The following is a 20813-nucleotide window of genomic DNA, read 5'->3' as shown; positions in this document are numbered from 1 at the left end:
TGAGATCAAATAAGCAAAAAAAAAAAAAAAAAAAAAATATATATAATATTAACATTTTTTAAATAAATATGAATGAAGATAATATAAAGAAAAACAACTCATATATTTGTTTTACAACTTAAAAGTTGTAATTTAAATATGAAAAAAAAGTATTATAAAAAGATGTATACAATTGAATTATCAATTACGAATAATATGAAAGGTACAATCATAAAGATTAATGAAAGCATATAAATACTATTTCTTTATTAATTCTTACTATTTTTTTTTATTAATTCTTTATTAATAATTTAAAAATGATTGCAACAAAAATAGACAAAAATATAAATTATTTAATTATAATAAAAAATTTAAAAATAAATTGGATTACATTAATATTACAAATTTTTATTAAATCAAATGTATTATGATAAATATAAAAAAGTATATATATACATATATTTATTATACATATTATTAAACATTATTCAAATAAATCATAGGAGTCAAAAGTTTTTTATTTGATTTTTCCAAAATAATTAGATTTAAAAATTTAAAATCTTTAAAAATATTTCAGCAATAAAATTATTTAGAACAGAATAAAAAAAAAAACGATTTGAGAATTGAGATATATGAGATATAGAATAAATAATTGAAATTAATTGATAGTAATAATATGATTGGTTTTACATTAATTTTGTTGATGAATGTATGTATCATTGAATCATACTGGGAATTTCCCGTTATTGCATAAAATTGTATAGCGGAATATGTATTATCAATATTCCAATCTATTTTAATGTAATGATTTATATTATTGAAATGTGATAATATTTTATATGTAAAATGTTATATTAAAAAAAATAATAATAATAATAAATAGAGGAAAATATAAAATGTAATATATTAATTTAATAATATAATATATTATTGTAGTATATGTTTTTTGAAATTATTTTATATTGAATAGTTGATTTTATATATTCTATGATAACTTTACGTTATATAATATTATATACAATTTAATAAGATAAACAAAAGTTCATTAGAAGAAATTAACTTTTTTTTCTTGATCTTGTTTACTCTTTCAAGAATAATAAAATTTTTGATATAAAATTATTTTTTCTTTATATGAAAATAGTCCGAAATTTTTTATGGAATTTTTACTATTGAGAGAATATAATCTAAAAAGAAATGGCATGTAAAAATTTTCTACAATTTGATTTGTTTCTTTTATATCTTTTTATATATTTTTATATTTACTTCTTTTTGCTATATTTATTATATTTATAAAGATTAAATTTATTTTATTAGATTTTTTTAAATCTAATTATAAAATTTGATATACTTATTTACTTATGTAAACTATACGTTTATCATTTACAAACTTTTACAAAAATGTATAATATATACCATATATAAAAATATATGTATATGTCTAATATATTCAAAACATGTACCTGAAATTTAAAAATATAAAATATAAAAGATATATTTGATAAAATATAAATATAAACGAAATATACATACACATGATTTATAAAAATATAAAAAATATAGAATTCAATATAAAAGTATAAAATATATTTTGTCCATTATTTCATAATAATAATAGTTTTGTGTATTTATTTCTTTTTTAAAACTTCATTATAAATATATTATTATTATTATTTTGAAAAATAATAAAACCCAGTAATAATAAATTTTATACGTATATTTTCATCCAATATGAATCATTTGATAACAATTTTCGAAGCTTATATGCGTAGCTTATATATTTTATTTCGACGATATAATTACATTTCTCTTTTTATTTAAATATACATAAATAAAAATAATGAATTCCACGGTACACAAAACGATGTCCACTTAAAAATATTTTATTTAATATATTCTAAACATATATATATATATACATATAACATGTTAGCAAATCAGAACTTAATATTATATGTATAAGCATCTTAGGCTATTTAATAAAAAATTTAATTTCATGTAGTCAATTATTTATAAAAGTAATATCAATAATCAATAATAATAATATATAATAAAAATCTAAATTAATTTCGAATTGTGGATACTAAAATTGAAAAAAAAAAAAAAGTACATACAATCTAAATAAAAAGAAAACAAATACGATGCAAAATAAAATTAGAAAATGATGATATATCAATACATTACATACTATATCATGCCCACAAGTTTTCTATGTAAAAGGGAGCTTTTTATCGTCTCGCAAAGCTTAAGTAAATTTAATAAATGAACTTAAATCTGAATCGCATTAGGGAGAGAATTTCGATAAAACCTAATGCGATCATTTATTTGTTCATAGAAATGAAACGAAATATCATTATATGTATACATTTTATAAGTAGCATATTGAATATCCACAAGATAAGTTTTATCGTAATTCTGACTTATGTCATACAACGAATTATTAATATGTACAGTCTCTATGTACCCGCGTTAAGTTATCAGTCTTACGGCTCTCAAGAGGAAATTGTACATTTCTTTTTTTTTTTATATTACAGCGTATGTTTCACATGCATGCATTCTTTAATGATCTCTGTTGCAAAGTACAAATATATATATATATATGTGTATATATATTTATATAACTAATCTCAAGACGGTAGATAGAATGAGTTTTGTAATAAGTCTTGTACAAGTTTAATCAAATTGAGATGATCACGTGTCGCGATACTTAATATAAATTAACTATATTGTAATATAATAATTGCTTAAATAACACTCTGATGCGTATATAAACATGTATACATTTGTACATTTGCTTTTACAACGGGTAGAAGCTTCGAATGCATCAACGCTCTAAAATAAAATTGGATACATTTATTAATATATTAATTTTTTGCCGTAAGTGGAAGCTTAAGCAATGAATACTTCTTAAGCTTATTCGCGTTATTTGAATAACATTGTTTTCAATCCTTTTATAGAAGCATTTGAAGATTGGATACACGATAGAATTCATTCAATGATCTATAAGAGATAATTTGTTTAAATATTTACGTTATCTCTTAATAGAATTGGTATATATAATTTAAAATTGTTAATATGCTTCCATGAAAGAAGTTTTAATTTTTTTTTTTTTTTAACGTAAACGCAATATACACATTGGCTATGCAACTGGTTAAAACATGATAATCGAGTTCTATTGGATGAAATGCGAATAAAATTAGCGCATCATCTCGGTTCGTCGAACTTGTTACATTTTATCTGTTGCTATTTATATACATATATAATATAATAATCGTTCAATAAATATATATATATATATATATATAAAAAAGTAGGAAAGCTCTAATTGCACTTTGTAGAATATTGTTGTTGAATGTTATATTTTGCTTAAATTAATCCCATTCAATATATCTGCGTAAAATTAATATAATTATATTATATATATTATATTAAAGAGATTTTTTTTTTTTTTTTTTTTTTTTTTTTTACTTTCTTCTATACTCTTATATTCAGTCGTTCGAAATATTCTTCCGTGAGTCAATTTTATTAATCAGCAATCAATTCTGTACAATATCTGGAATGAATCAAGTACAAGATATAGTACAATAAGTTAGGAGGACCAAATCTTCTTGGAGATACATTACGATGAGAAAGAAGTCATATGTACAGCGAAGAACAATAATATATAAGTAGATTGTGCTTAGTTTTTCCTTTGTTTCATTGAAATTAATAAAATATTCGGTTAATGAAATAAATGTAACGAAAAATCGTTTAAGTAAATAAACTGTTGAAAATTACGATTAAAGATTTGTTTTTGTTTTTATTGTAAAAAAAAAGATGTGCTTTATCTTTCTACTTGATTTTACTTATTTGATAACTTATTTGTCGAAGATATCTGCTTACAAAAATAAAAAAAAATGTGTCAATATCGAACAGAAGTTAATATCGAACAGAACGAATTTGTGATCGATTAAATAGTTAAGTACAAAATAGATTGATTTATCGATGAACACTTTCGGCACAAGTTAGATCTACAATCATACACTATTTCATAATTTCTCCTTGTCCATTTTCTTTTTTATATCAAAGGCCTAGAAAATCCAAAATTTTTGATCATCCTCCTATAAATTATTAATTATGTTTTTATATTATAATCTATTTGTTATAAAAAAAAATTCGGTAGAACCGATTTTCATTTTGTATTCATATTCGAAATTAAAATTTTAAATTTTAAAATGAATAATAAATATAGAAAATTCTCTACATGCCAGATAAAAAAATATAGGCAAAAGAATAAATAACTTAAACAAATACAATTAAAATATATTAAATATCCAAAATGAAAATGAATGACGAAACTTCAGAGTCACGTGACCGAATACATAGAATAATAAAAATTATAACGACGTTAAAAAGAGAAATAAACTACAGAAGAATATATATTCAAAGAATAAAAATCAATTGTTAAAATTCTATGTAATAATGTCTATTAAATACTCTGACTTCATTGTATTGTGAAAGGTGCTACCAAGGATGAAGAAGCTCTTTGACTCTGCGAGGGAGAAAAGTTGACGTCGATACCCAGTAAAAGACTAAAAGACTAAAAGACTAAAAGACTAAAAGATGACCAATATAGGCAAACTGGATAATTATAACAATTTGAAACTTAAGCGATCAGGCTTAGTCGCTAATGGTTCTCAGTCTATCAGAAAAATTTCTAATTGCATTCGTTATTCTACAAAACTCAATGCCCTCCTCCTTATGATTTCATGATCATCTTACATTAACTATCATTATGCCATGACGTCCCTACAAAGAAAATCTCGTTTCCTGAATATTTGTCTCTTTGGATGTATAGGGGACATAAATATTAAAGATTGCACATACGTATTTTTTTTTCTCTTAATATACACGAACCAGTCGTACGTAGCGCGAATTATATTGGCATGCATGTATATATTCATGCGATCATGATTTACTTAGTAATAATAATAATAATAATAATAATTATAATAATAATAATAATAATAATAATAATAATAATAATAAATAATAATAATAATAATAATAATAATATAGTCTGTTGATTTGTACTTCGTGGAAAATAGTAGAGAAGAAAGCAAAAAAGAATTGAATTGAATTGAATTTCGTAGTTGAATATGAGGTTCGTAAAAAAAATTCGTTCAAAAAGTCTGATGAAGAAATATCGGCGCGGGATAATTCTTCGAACGCTTGTTTTTCTCAATTTCGAAATTTGTATAATATGAACATGTAATAATCTTGCCTGTCTACTTGCATATTTTTAAATGAATTCTTTTCTTGTTGTTAACGCTGTATTCCATATACTATGTACGCGTGCAATTATTTTTGATTCTAATTGTAAAATTATTCATGCTTTAATAAAATAGTATATAGAATCAGGAAATAATCGAGATAAAAATTTAAATTTAGTTTCCTCTTGAATTCATGATCGAAAAATAAAATCTGGTTGTGATATTATTTTTATTCATGAACATGCGATTAAATAGTTATAGCGCCCTGACACAAAGATAAAAAAATAATATATATATATATATATATAAATAAATAAGTATATATACATATACTGTAGGTCCATATATGTATATACATAGTATGTGATATTGTATAAAATGTACATGAAATTAAAAATACTTTTTTGCAAGGAGCAATTTTACATGAGTATCGACGTATTAATTCTTGAATAATTTGTCGTGCAAAAGGCACAACACATTACGAGATGTATAACTCTATAAATATAATAATTTATCGAACAATAACAATTTATCGAACGATAACAATACGGGATAGTATTATTATGACATATAATATTAGTATAAATAATATTATATAACTTTGGCCTCTTTATACAATTATTACTATAAATCGTTCCAATAAAAAAAAATACAGACAAAGAGACAGTTAGCACCCGTCAGACAAAAAAAAAGTTATTCTCTGAATCAAAGAAATAACGGATTTTTCTCTCTTTTCAATAATTACATTCTTATATGTGTTATGATAACGATTTAAAACTTAGAGTTTAAAACTTAGGAATTACACTAACGGAAATTATTATTTTTCCATATAATTATTTTTCTATTTTAAGCGATTATGATTGGAACATTTTAATTGACATTTAAACTTTTACATAAAATAATATCTAAAAAAAAAAAAAAAAAAAAAAAAAAAGAAAAAGAAAAAGAAAAAAAAATAGCGATCCAAAAAATGTTATGTTATTTTACATTACAACAATTAATATTAAATTGTAATAATTATTCCATTCGAAACCACATTCGGCACACTTTTAATTCTAATCTTTCACTTCATGTAATTGATTATTTTCTGAGCTTTTTTTTTATCCTGCGTTATTTATTTAAGATCCCTTGGTCCATCCCATTAAAAAAAATTCTACTAACACAATTGTGCAAGTTTGTACGTCGAAAAGAAACAAAAAAAAGAAATACAGAGAGATAGAGAAAAAGAAGATAATATTAAGAAAGAAAAAGAGGAACAGACGAGACCAGCGAGATTTGGTCAATTCAAAGGTGGAAATTTATCTTAATGGACATCCTCAGCTCTTGGCAGCCAAGTTCCAGGAAAGAGGAAGAGGAAAGAAGGAAGACGATGAACGAGAAGATATATGATGACCACAAATTGGTAGAAAATCTGGAGAAGCTTCAGAACAAACATCCATCAAATCTAGATCCATGATTTTTTGTACATCTGTTTGCATATTGTCTCTCTTATACGGTTGTGTAAGTTCCTGTACACTGTATATGTCTGTTCTGCACGTTGCAATCTGAAACGAAAGAAATAAGAACTGTAGTCACTGTAGGCTTTATAATGAATTGTTTAACACGTCAACTAGTGTGACGGTTACCGCTATGGTTAGTCTACGATACTTGATTAATGTTATTTTAGCTTTTGACAATATTTTTCGTTCGAAAAATTTGATATAATTAATTTTTTATATATATTTATAATTCTGCTTATAAATACACTTCGAAAATATGATAAGAAATATATTTTTTGATGTATATATACACATGCACATTTAATATTTACATTCGAATTTATTTTTAGAATTTTTCTAAATCTATATATTTATGTGTTTTATTTACTTTATATATTGTATATGCAAATATTTTTATTTATTTTGTTTACTGTGCACAAAAGTCATATTAATTATCAATGACGTAATTAAATTATATTTTTATCAACATATTTTTATCTTATCATTTCTGACCGATAAATAATAAATTCATGAATTATGCTTAATTGCTTGTAATCTTTCAAATAACTTGTTCAATAATTATCATTATCTAATCCAAATATTTTTATTTATCTAATATCCAATAATATATAATAAATAATAATATTAATAACAACTTTTGTAGATAAAAAATCTTCTGTATTAAAATTAGTTTTCGATTAGATAAAAAATACATTTTGAAAATATAATTATAACAAACAATAATTCGACCGATATAGTGTCAAGATTATCTAGCCAACCCACATGTCTAGACGTCTTAAAGTTTTTATGAAGTTTACAAAACGTGTTATGGTATAACTATGTGCAATGTGAGGCGATATATGTATATGATCCTGTGCCACCTTTTAACCACGCCTTAACTGGACATACATACCGGTTTATATATATATAAGATCGCTTTATATTGTATATATACATATAAAAAATATAACTCTTCGATACTTAAAAGATGTATATTAAAATATCTTAAATATTCTATTAATTGTTAAAAAATTATGAGTAATCTAATCTCTAAAAAAATAATCTTTTCAAAAGACGCAAAGTTGAAAGAAAATTTTTAGAACTGGTGCATTAAAATTTTTAAGAAACACGTGTTTTTGAACCTTGAACTAATTTGTTTTTATAGCCTTTTTTTCTTTAGTCCATGGACTAATTTTATTCATATAATTATTTTAACTAGTTTGCAAAACGGTAAGAATTCTTATATTTATCGTTCGACGTTATCAATCATAGCTTTCGAACGACTATGTAAATTGTGACATGATGATATAGATCAATTTAACTGCGACACAAACTGGGTTAATATATGTAATAAATCTAAATTGCGTTTAGATTTTGTAAGTTTTTTTTACAAATCTCTAATTAATATAATTGTACATTGTAAATTGTAATATGTTGTTCATATTTATACTTAATCTTCAAAGTTCAAAGCTTTGCATGAATCAGGGAAGTGTTAAGTATAAACTACTTTTATGCTAATATGTACATAGAATGAATTCACATTTGTCAGTCTGCTGGCAGTAGGCCAAGGTTTCGGTTACTTATTCTTTTGGCCATGAAATCATTTGCAATTTATAAATCACTTAAGTCGTTCTAAAATTATATATCGTTATTTTTAAGATATTTAGAAAGTGTATATAAACATAAAGAGGATTCTAAGATAAATATCAGTATATAAATATCAACTATAAATATCACACGTTATTAAAAAATACACTGAATGTTAATATTTTTTTTTTAAGAAATCTGCATTATGAAATAAACTTGAAAAGTAAGCTTTATCATATTTACTTTATAATTTCGTTATCGTTTAACCGTAAACGCATAAAAATAAGACAAATTAATATTTGATCATATGATTACGATGAAAGAAACAAATATAATCATATTTTTAAATTACTGCGATGTAAGTACGGTAAATTTGTTGATAATAATATCTTTAATTGAATTCGCGTGACCTGAAAGAAGTTCATTCGCACTCAACAGAGGCAAGTGTCCGCTTGTGGAACTTACGACATAAAGGTGCTCTCACAAAAACCAATTTAAAATCATTGTATAAGAGGTGAATTATAATTTTTTTTTTTTTTAAAAAAAAAAATATATATATATATATATAAAATGTCAATCTATAAAGATTATTTATAATTTAATACATAATACAAGTGATTGAAATTATAATATTGCAATATTGCAATTCGTAAGTATCTTATTTTTTATTTTTAACAAATAATAATTCATGTTCCTCTAAATTAAAATTGCAAAAATTAAAGTAAATTTTCTAATATTGTTTTTTTGTATAAAAATTTGAACCGATTGTGAAACTGGCATAACGAATGAAAAGGAGTGAAAAAGAAACGAAGACGAAGAAACAAATATATCTTGTCAGGCGCGGTAACAACCTTTAGTTAAGGCGATTAGAGTCAGGCGACTCGTTGGTCGCGGTTGTTATCGTCGCACCACGCCAGATTGTTATTTATAGAGAGAAAGTTTAAACGTGCGTGTGGAGGATGGAGAAAAGATATATGTTGTGACATGGTTATTTTTCGCAAATTTTCAAGGCGATTTAAGCTTTAGAAAGGATCTGCGCAACGTTATTCACGACTCGAATCGCAAGATTATGCTGATTGGCATCAATGACATTGTCGTTCCTTTGCTACGATCCTTTTTGAAATCATGCACAAGAACGTTCTTAAAAAAATATTTATACGGCCAATACATATGGCAATGTTACAAACTTACTCACTTGTAATATTATATGAACTTTATGCTATTATCTAATACTAATAAACTGTTGATGAATTTATTTAATCTTATATTGATTTTCAGTATCTCTGTAATGAGATTTGTGGAATTGATTCTATTTTTAATCTTCATTACCTATTGAGGAAGATTATTAATGAAAAGTATCGCTCGCAATAAGAAGACCAATAAAATGTAACGCAAAACTCGTTAAAGTGAATTCAGGATTGTTATATATGCATAGTAGGTTGTATTATATGTACAAGATCAACTTACCATAAATGTAACGCGACTAGTGCCTCCTTTCTCGCCTGTTCCGCGCTATCGACCTCTGATTTATGTCTCTTTTTCTTCCGTTAAAGCATATTCTTTTATAATTTGAACTTAAATCACAGTCCATCGCTTCCCTTCTTTTGTCATTATTCTCTTCTACGTTCCTTTGATCTTGATGTCCATCTTTACACTTATACGCTATCGTGTGAATATTACACGTGTTTTCGTACGATAATCTTGTGTATGCGTAGATATATTGCCACCTCGTCCCGCATGGTCTACGTCTTGTGATCGTTAAATCAGATAGATTGGAAGAATTCGTACGACATTTGTACATCGTTTGTGACCAGTGACAAAAATTCACCAGTATGGAGCATCATTTGCAAGATGCTGCCAGGATGCGAACTCGCTCCACGTGCGTACGTTCGCTTTGGTTGCATCTGTGATCCGTGGTATACTATCTCGGTTATTGTTCTTTGAAAAGCCATCGCACGTTGTCAAAATATCGTATCGTTTGGGTGGTGCTCGTGGCTACAACATATGAAAATATTGTAACATTTTAAATTATTACATTCAATTGTTGCGTATCAGTAAATGATAAAGCGAGATAAAATTGAAACAAAGAAACAAAAAAGAGTAATAATACAATAGGATAGGATATAACATCTCAATAATCTTCTTGGCAAGTAGAAAGATATAAAGTATAAGATAAAATATAAAGTACTTTTCAATATAAATTCAGCCTCGAGATATATGAGATAGAAATTACAAGTTGACATATAAAACACTGTTGAAAAAAAAAGTCGTATTTTAGATTTTTAAATATAAAAAAATCAATGTTAAATATAATACCTCTAACTTTTTTCGAACGATAAAATTCTTTCCCTCGTTGTTATCCCAATATTCTTTCCCATCGGTTCGATATCGTACACAAAATTCTATCACATTTGATTTCAATGGTAGAGTTAATCGGAAGCGGAAGGTATCGTAAAGAATCAGGGCCGGAGAACCCGGTTGTTCAACATAGGTGCAATGAACGTCCTCGTGTGTCTTCCAAGAATCGTTGCTCACCCTGACCACGACTTCCTTGTCATACGCCAGATTACGTACCTTGATGGTACCTACTAGACACTGTTCCGACTCTTTCACTATCACGTTTTCCAAGCTGACATTCTCCTGATCGAGTTTCTGACGGAAGGCTAAATAATCGCTCGCCGGTTGAGGGAAAGTTACTTGCCAAGGTGACACAAGTTCTATAGATTGATCATTCTCAATTTTCGAATTTAAAAGTCGCCCTGTTAATCCTGCCAAGTAAGCTGTGCTCCACAGAGGTGGCACGTTACTGGGTTCCGACATTACACGTACCTATAAACAAAAAAGTAAAGGCGATAAAATATTTTATTTTATATTTCAATCTTTTGTTGATTACAGAATTCATTGTCATATATGATTGAATAATGTTACTTGAGTAAAAAAAAAAAAAAATCAGAATAAAACTGAAAAAAATAATAAGAGAGAATTAAAAATATCATTTATATATAATAATTAAATATATATATATAGGAAATATATAAAAAAAATAATAACATAAAATAGAAAACAATTTAATCAAAATCATAAAATTCGAAAATAATATATTATAAGATTAGATGGTATATAAGAAAGTTTAAGTACAAACAGAAATTCGAATAAAATTTCTACCATAGGCTGAGTCATTTTATTTTCTTTCACAAGACAAGATTATTTATTACTTTCTTTTAAAAGAAAAAAGTGAGATTAAGAATGAATACCTGAGTAAGAGGACGGCCACGGTCATCGGCAAACACCACTCTTTTCTTTTGTTTATTACTACCGTCATTATTGTTTCGAATATTGTTTATGGCCAAGGAACCAGATGACAGACATGGCCTTATCCTGGGTGGTACCGACCTGCTAGTAATTGTCGGTGCCGTTACCACCAAGGGACTGTATAGCAGCGAGCTATACACTGGAGGACTATGCCCCAGAAGCAATTCAGCTGGCATCGCTATGGAACACATTTAGATCTGGAAAAAAATTTTTTTTAATTTTTTAAAATACTACTTTCACTTGATTTAAATTTATTACTATTAAATTTTATTATTTTACTATTAACACATTCTAAACACGTTGTAAGAAAATTTAATATTCTAATTTTTTAAATTTATACATTAGAATTCACTAAATTCTTATTTTATATAAATAAAATAATAAAAATATCTTTCTTTTAATTAATAAAAATTAAATAATATAAAAATATGAATCGTATTTTATTTTTAACGTTTGATCTTTCTTCCAATGAAATCTATATATAAAATATATTAATATGAATTTTTTAAAATAATATTTAAACAAATTACATAATTAATTGTAATTTGTTATTAATTACATAATAATATATAAAAAATTGTATTATAAAATTGTAATTATTTAAATTATTAAATCATTTGTTGAGAATGTTTACGAATTGGACAAGAGAATTCAATTTCAATATCGCAAAGATCTTTTAACAATCGCTATGAGGAAATAGGAATTCGCATTGCATGCATGATTTAAGCGTCAAATCTTTAATAGCGAGGAACGTGTATCAATCACTGCCAAAAATTTCGTCAACAATATTACAAGACCGTGTCGTTAGATCACGTGAATCATTCTGGGTAACCACGATATTAAGTTAAGTCCGAAATTACTGGAATTCGATAAATATTAGCAGATATACGTAATAAACTGAACCGTGAAGAGAGGAAGAAAGAGAATTAATTATACATCCATCTATTTATCTCAATAAAATTTTATCTGCTTTTGTAATAACTCAATCTATTGACTAACTTGTGAATAAATTTCTCTCGATGAAGAAAAAATTATCGTAAAATAGAATATATAATAATTATTTTTTTCAAACTTACGTTACTGAATTAATTAAATTTTTCTTGATTACGTGAAACAAGTGTAAAGTTGAATTACTTATTATTGATTATTACTTTTATTATCGATTTTTAACAAAACGATAAAATGCTTAGTCGTTGTTATCCCAAAGAATAGTACAGACTGAAAATTTTGTACAACTCTATCACAGTGAAGTGTCTTGTGCGACAGGATAGGTGCGTGTGGTCATGTTACCCTGGAGTGGAATTACGACTTTAAATGTGGCAATAGTCTCTTCTCTTGTCCCTCGAGACTTGCTTGCGAACCAGACTCAACATGTACCAGACCGGAACCAAGCAAGTACGCATACATGTCTAAAAAGTATTACAGCAATATCATGAATCAGATATTTTGAGTTTCAGATATTTCCATTTATTGCGAGATACTTATCATTTTTATTTTTTAATAGATTTTCTCTATTAATATGATTCAGAACAATAACAAAATTATTATAGAAAATATTCTTATAGAAAAAAATCAAAAGATATCTTCTTTCCTCTTTAAATAAATTTAATTCCTAATAGTATCGGTCAAGAAAATTATTTTTTTTTTATAAAAAAAATTCATGATTTTATTAAAAAAAAATCGTATTAAACGTAATAGTAGTATGTAGTAGTCGTCATAAAAAACAAAAGGTCGAGGTTAAAATAATTGCTCTTGAACATTGTTTATCATTACGCGAACGAAGTGTCAGGGTCAAGCTATATAATCTGAAAAAAAAGGAAGAGGAAAAAGTGGCAAATGCTTATCTCATTTATTATATGGTCCATAATGATACTTTCAATTTACTGTCACGTTCACAAGAGCTGCAATACTCGTATTAAATCGATCTTTATATATATCTTTTATTTATGTTGATATAAGATTAATCTCATTTAGTTTTACGAATTCATCGAAAAAAAAAATATATTACATATATTGCAATATTCAAATAATAAAATTTTCCAGTTGTTATTGCGTGTCCAATTTCTGCAAGTTGTTGCAAAATAACTGTTGCTCATGATTAAGTTAGGTTTATATTAGATAGGAAATTTTCCATGTCTAAAATTAGCATATATATAATTAGCATATCATATAATTCGTTTTTTCGATATTCATTATTAAGTATTATTAAATATATGATCATTTGGTATTAAATTTTATATAAAATATTACATTGTATTAAAAAAGATTTATATTCAAAAATTTAAATGACTTGAAGTACTTTGAAATAACAATATAAAACATATTTGAATTTTAATGAATCTTCATTCGAATTTTAAAATAAATATGTACGTATAAATTTTATCATACTTTTAAGGAAAATAATTAAAATGACTATTTTGCGTTTTTTAATTTGAATAACATAACATATATGGAAGTCGAAATATGTATATTGATATTAATTTTTTAATACAAAATCATCATTCTCGCTGATAAACTTGTTTTGTATTTTTTTTTTTTTATATCATGGCGCCGCTATTCTTAAAAGCTATTGATAAATACAAGAAATAAATATTCTCGCAAATTTGTAACATGATCTCTTTTGACCAATAAGAAAAGAATCCATAAAAGAGCCTATTAGGTGAATGACCCCTTATTTGATGAAAAAGCTGATGGAAACTTTCTTGTTTATCGATTTATCGATATATTAATAATATAATATTTACAATCGTACAATTGTCACGTGTCTAAATTTGTAATGCGTAGAATCATACGTAAGAAACATTATGATGTAACAGTTGCGTAAAGTAATTCTTATTCTCGCGCAAACACGAAATATCATACGAGGAGAGAAAATATAAAAAATAGTAGCTTGTATATTGAATTGATAAAAAAAAATAAAAAAATAATTTATTTTTGTGAATCATACTGACGATAAAAAATGTATATTTAATTAGATAAATCTTAGTCACGCACGAGACAATACATTATGTCATCATAATATTTCATAATTTATTATGGAATTTTATAATAAGCTATGATGAATCATTTTGAGATATTACGCGATCAAGAAAATGCCAAATCGTTTCTTAATCTAACCCAAATAATCTTTTAATTTGACTTAGATTTCGATTATCAATATTTCGTATATATAGTAATTCGGAATGCCTAATTAAACAATACTTAAAAGGTCAAAAGTAAATCGTTAGCAAATTTGGACGAATGGTTTTGTAATGAATAAGCATGTTCACGTTTCGTGACTCGAGAAGGAAATGTGCGCAGTCGTTGTGCTATTTTGGATAGTACTGTGATTAAAATTAGCGTGGCGCATCTTCAAAACGCTACATACACCTAGATGCGTTACGCCCTTGGAGCCAAGCCAATTGTCTGATTTCTATGATATACGACTTTACCACGATTTCTTGAGAACAAATGGATAACTTATATAAATACTATCTAATACGTGTTGAAAGAAAGGAAAAAATTCTATTGACTCTTTGAAATTAGTTTATCGACCTATGGTAAATGGTAAATAAGGCGCATCGTATGTAAATAACGCCGTCTTTCTAACCTCTAATTCTCTAATGGAAAAATAGGTACAAGATCCATGCTAGATACACGTATGTCTACAAACGGTATTAACTTATGACATCTAGCTATCGATTGACGATTACTTAAAATAACTCTTTGCTAGACTGAAAGATAATCTGATTTATATTTAAATTTTTTTTGTTCCTGTTCTGTTTATTTAGTATTTAGAAATTTAAAAATTTGAAAAGTTCGTGCGTAGATATTATTAAGTGAAATATATATTACAATGCATTTGATTTAAAATGCAATATGCATGTGTGACACTTTAACCGCATTTCTCTAATTTCAAATAAAGTATATTGTTTATTAATTTTTTTCTTTAAAATTGATAATTTCACATAAATTATTATTGAAGCAAGCGAAGAACCACTGTAAAAGATAGATAAGATGCATATTTCTCAGTCATTAACATTGATAAAATGTTATTTTTAATCCACGTTGAGAATGATTATAGAAAATTTATATTGAACGGTTATCATATAAATGTCGTGACAAAAAGTAATATATTATTTCAATACGATTGTTTCAATTATGATGAAATTCACTTCTATTGTTAATTACTATTAATCGCAGCTGATAACGAAAGGTCATGGGTTATTGGAAGTCACGTGTGGAATTAGACTACGACTAATCCGATAAAGTTGGGAAATGTACAAGTCCTTGACTTTTTGAGCCATAAAAATTTCAAAAAATTGATTAGATTGAAAACTTCATTAATCAATAATTTCCATGTAATTAATCAAAATATAATTATTTAATTATAAAGATAAACAATGTATATAACATACAATTTATAAAAATAAATAAAAAAAAAAATTTATCTAAAATTGAAGTTGAAAATGATTTGAGACTTTAATATAATGAGATATTTAATCGATTATTGAACTAAAAATATCCATTAGGCGAAAATATTGCAATATTTTCTTATTTTTATTTACTTGTCTGCAACGAATCAATGCTCACCAGATATTAATTTGGATTGATTTTTATTCTTAATTAATTAATGAAAACTATTAATTAACCCATGTATTTAATTAATCTTCACGTATAAACATTTATCCCAGCCTGGAAACTATGTTAATATCATCAACCGTTACGTTAACGTAAAGTAATATAATGATAACAAGAGAAAGAGTTGAATAAATTATTTATATCGACATAACTTGTTTTAACATTTTGTTTGAATAATATATCGATGTTAATTATTCAAATTGTATCATTACATAATAAATCGATAATTTAAGACTACGAGTAAAAATATTTATAGCTAGAATATAGAGAAAAGAGATGTTATATATTCTGCTTGTAAAATTTTAATGAAGCAAATAAGATTTAACATACCTAATAAAATGATAATTATTTACCAAGATATTAAATTTTAAAACTAATTATTAATATAAATTTAATGTATCTTTCCTTATTCTTTTTTTGTATGATAATTTTTTTTATATAGCAAAAAAAGATTTTAGCAAAAAAATATTCTTAATATTCTTAAAATACTATTTCTTACATACTATTTCTTAAAATAAATTTTTGATGAATTGTACAACATATTGCATATTGTAAATAATTGATTTTGTATAAATATATATAAAAATTCGATTGAAAAAAAAAATTTCTGTAACCAGTTCACTTTTGCGAATATATGATTTAAGCGAGAAAAAAAGAAAGAGTCAAAAACAATATATACAAAATAGTATAAAGAAATCGATTGGCGAAATTTGAATATCTTCTTTTTATAGCATCAGTTTCTATTACGTGTCTGGTTGCATGTTATTAAAGAACAGCCTTGAAAAATATGTGCTAATATTACTTATCCTTGAGCAACTTTTATTAATAAAATTTTAAAAAATAAATTAATTTTTTATGAATAACAAATATAAAAATTAATCAAATGTTTAAAATAATTAAGTCATAAAATTTATATTTTATCACATTTATATAAAAAACAGCCACACACCTAAGAAATATTTTTAAAAATTTTATCAAATGATCTATCAATGGTATCATTAGTTCGTTATAAATTATTTGCTGAGATTATAAAAATTCTTGAAGATCAATTTTTCATTGATTGGAGACATCATTGAGATCGCCACTGAGATCCTCTGTCTCTTATCGCATTGTATTTCTGATTCGAAGCGGGCTGATAACCAATATATCCTTGCTGTCTGTATATCCTCAAGCGCGGAATCTTACCGGACAAAGTTTAATTTCCGAAACCATAAAGAATAGATGCGCGAGATATACCAATAAAAAAATAGAAAAGTTATATGTGTTTAAATGATTGGTGCAAGAGATCTTTGCACAAAATGTTGATTATATATATTCATGTATTTGTAAAGAAAATTATTTAATTTGAATTTTCAATTTTACAAAATTCTAAATTTTTTTAATTTAAAAGAAAATTTAAAAACGCTTAAAATTTAGAATTTTTGAATTTTGAAATATTTAAATATTCGATATTTTGAGAAAAATGCCAACGAGAATTTAATTTTATTGATAAAATAAATATCATACGTTTCAATCTCAAGTTATTCTTTTTCAATATAAAAATAATACAGACGATGTTTAAGATATTACAACTTGAAATATATGTATATATATATTATATATAGTAAATTAATATATATAATTAATATATATTAATATATATAATTAAATATATTATAAATTAATATATTAATTTGGAAAAAAATGTAAATTGCATAAAGTTTATATTCGATATAATAATTTTATAAGAATGGTAATAAATTTAATTAAATAGTATAAATTTTGATATATTATTTTAAATTATCGAATAGATTTTAAATTGAAATAATTATATCCAACATTCGCAAAATATCCATAAGGAATGTACTACATGTAATGGATGTAAATTGCAATATTTTCTCTGTACTTTCTCCGGAAGTATATGGTGTCGCTGTATATGCGTGGGAATAATACGTGTAAACAATTCGTCTTATGTTCATACAATTGTTCCCCAGGTAGGCGTCTAAAGAGAAACGAGTAACCGGAAAACATAAGTAGATAAGTAAGTACTTAATACGGGAACATTAAGCATGCGTGCGTAAAAATGAATAAAATGGATTTTAAAAGAACAGTTAAGCTCAAAGTTAAGCTTAAGGTCAAAAAGAAATCCGTTAAAGTCTGAAATACGATCTTTGTAAATCATTATTAACCTTATAATGTACATTGTTTAAAGATTTCTTTTAAGTTGGAATAATTGAATCCTTTAATCCTTGAAAAAATAATAAAAACAAAATCTAGTTAAAATTATATTTTTTATTTATAAAAAAACATTCAAAATAATTCTTCAAAAACTTCAAATGATATGGATTAAAAATATAGCTATAATCGGTAAAACGAACCCCCCCAAAAAAAAAAACTATGGAAGGAATCATGAACAATATTTATTTATTATTTCCGTTGTCATGAGGTCAGGAGCTAACTAATCGGTCTTTCTGTTTCGCATCATTCAAAACGTTTGAGATTAAATAATAAATGTTGCTAATAATGGTCTTTCCGGCCACAAGCGCTAATCAATCGCGTTAATTTCTTTTCTTTATTATTCGATAAAAGCATTTCTTTGAAACGCAATCCAACAAGCTTTCTGGAGCTTTCGCTTTCTTTGGTATATGCAAAAATCGTCATTTTTTGGATTGATTATCTCACTTATGTGTTTCCATCAAACAGTATGCATACGCAACGTGCGCGTATATTCATTTCTTGTAGTTAAGAAATGAAGTATAATATATAATAGTTAAGAACAAATGATACATCGCATGATACATGCATAATATTATCTGATAAACTTTTTTCTAGTGAATTTGTTACATATTATTCACGATTATCTTATAATTTGTTTGTAAACAAAAATTTCTTTGAATAATAAGTTATTTCTATTAATATAAGAGAATGCGATTATAAATAAACTTTATCTAAATTTTATAACTGCAATATCCTATAATGAGCAATCACTTGTGTAATCCTACACGCTTATATTATATAAGAAATCGTCGTCAATGCGCAGTCGAATGTTTTTATTCTCATGTGGCATCGACCGCAATACGAACCAATTAATTGTGCACGTTACACAAACAAAATTGGAATTGTAGCATTTAATGCATTTTTTTTTAAATGGCGACAAAAAATGAATTAACATAAATAATGTTTATTTTATATATTATTTTATATATTAAATAACGAAAATACTAATACTCACATCTTTTTTTGAACTGGAGAACCGTTCCACCAATGGAATAAAACAGAAAGACCAGATTTTCTTCTTGTAGGGAATGACGAGCCTTTATGCACACACGCTTCCTTTTTTTTATGAACGCGCACAATCTTCTATATACTTTTGTCACGTTTTTCGTTTAGTTTTTGAAATCTTCAATAAAAAGATCTTTAAAACTTATATTTGATAAATCTTTTTAAAATATTTAAAATAAACACATCATAATGTCTACCAAAATATTTTATTTCTTAGAAATCAAACTAATTTTAATCAAACTAAATTTGAAATCAAACTAATAAAAAAAAAAATAATAATAAAAGTTGAAATAAAGTAAAATAAAACAAAATGAACGAATGGTGTAAATTATTACCGGCATATAAACGACAAGACGGACGGCAGTATTCACGTGGCGAAAACGAAGCAATGCATCGTTTGTGCCAATCTCTTAAAATGTCACGAACTTTTAGTCATTTTTTTTTTATTTGTTAAGTTACACTTACGGATTTATTACCGTAGAATTTGTTAAACACAAGAAGATATTGGAGGTGGATACCTCGGTCGTTTACGCGATTCACGCGATCTAACCTCCTACACTTTCTGACTGCGTCTGAAAGCACCGGCGCGAGTGTCATCCAACAGTACATCGTCGACAAGCCGGTATTTTCCTATTACGCATGCGCTTCAACCTCGTGCATTTCACGTGATTTTGCCGGATCTACGAATCAGAAGGCTTCTAGTCCACGTGTTTGCATTCTTATACTAAGCTCGGTGACAAGAGTCGTTTCGTAGACTAGAAGTCGATACAATAGCAAAGAAGAAAAGAACGGGATAATAATGTCGGCAATCATTGAATAATCAATTTTTACCTGAATTTTTATTATATCTCATCCGGACATTCCCTAAAAATAAAATTTAGAAATATTAATAATAACAAATCATGTGATCGTTCTACTTTATATTATCTGAATGTGTTAGATAATAATTTTTTGAAACATATTCTTGAATATAATATTAAACTAATAGATATTTAGATTTTACTTTTTATTTTGTCATAAAAGTTTCTATTTTATATTTGATAATTTATTATATATTATTATATATTAGAATTTGAATTTATAATAAAATTTATATTGTTAAAAATGTTTAAACATGGTACCAAATGTTAAGTTTACATTATTTAGAAAAATATAAGAATAAAATAATATATGTACCATAAAAATATGATACATATATTACATGATAGCATATTTTATTTATTTGTAGATAAATCGTTCTATAACGTAGAATCGATATAATGTAGATATTTTGTTGTCATATTTAAATGTATTCAAAGTATCTTTTGAAACTACAGAGATATAATCT

General features: G+C 25.4%; 1 protein-coding gene and 1 long non-coding RNA gene across 4 annotated transcripts; one reads left to right on the top strand and one right to left on the bottom strand.

Annotated features, from left to right (window-relative positions):
* Nucleotides 1-231: 231 nt before the first annotated feature.
* On the bottom strand, nt 232-20107 carry Gbs-70E (Glycogen binding subunit 70E). Of its 3 annotated transcripts, XM_086917807.1 has the most exons (6): nt 19822-20107; nt 19437-19604; nt 11548-11802; nt 10610-11122; nt 9761-10288; nt 232-6772 (listed from the first exon to the last, which is right to left on the bottom strand). In XM_086917807.1, the coding sequence occupies exons 3-5, from the start codon at nt 11794-11796 to the stop codon at nt 10118-10120; spliced, it is 933 nt and encodes a 310-aa protein (XP_086773933.1). In that variant the 5' UTR covers nt 11797-11802; nt 19437-19604; nt 19822-20107; the 3' UTR covers nt 232-6772; nt 9761-10117. The 3 variants fall into 3 exon arrangements, with proteins under 3 accessions (XP_086773933.1, XP_003695829.1, XP_086773934.1); XM_003695781.4 differs by having other exon boundaries at nt 19437-20078; XM_086917808.1 differs by lacking the exons at nt 19437-19604; nt 19822-20107 and adding an exon at nt 12682-12803.
* Nucleotides 8717-10606, top strand: LOC147658427 (uncharacterized). Its single transcript, XR_015295240.1, has 2 exons — nt 8717-8942; nt 9087-10606. It is a non-coding gene; the product is annotated as an uncharacterized LOC147658427 (long non-coding RNA).
* Nucleotides 20108-20813: the final 706 nt, after the last annotated feature.

Source organism: Apis florea, unplaced genomic scaffold (assembly GCF_048593485.1).
Source record: "Apis florea isolate Af1SG1 unplaced genomic scaffold, ASM4859348v1 contig_2272_pilon, whole genome shotgun sequence".
Taxonomy (NCBI): domain Eukaryota; kingdom Metazoa; phylum Arthropoda; class Insecta; order Hymenoptera; family Apidae; genus Apis; species Apis florea.
The sequence above is the reverse complement of the archived record's forward strand: the minus strand, read 5'-3'. Positions and strand labels throughout refer to the sequence as shown.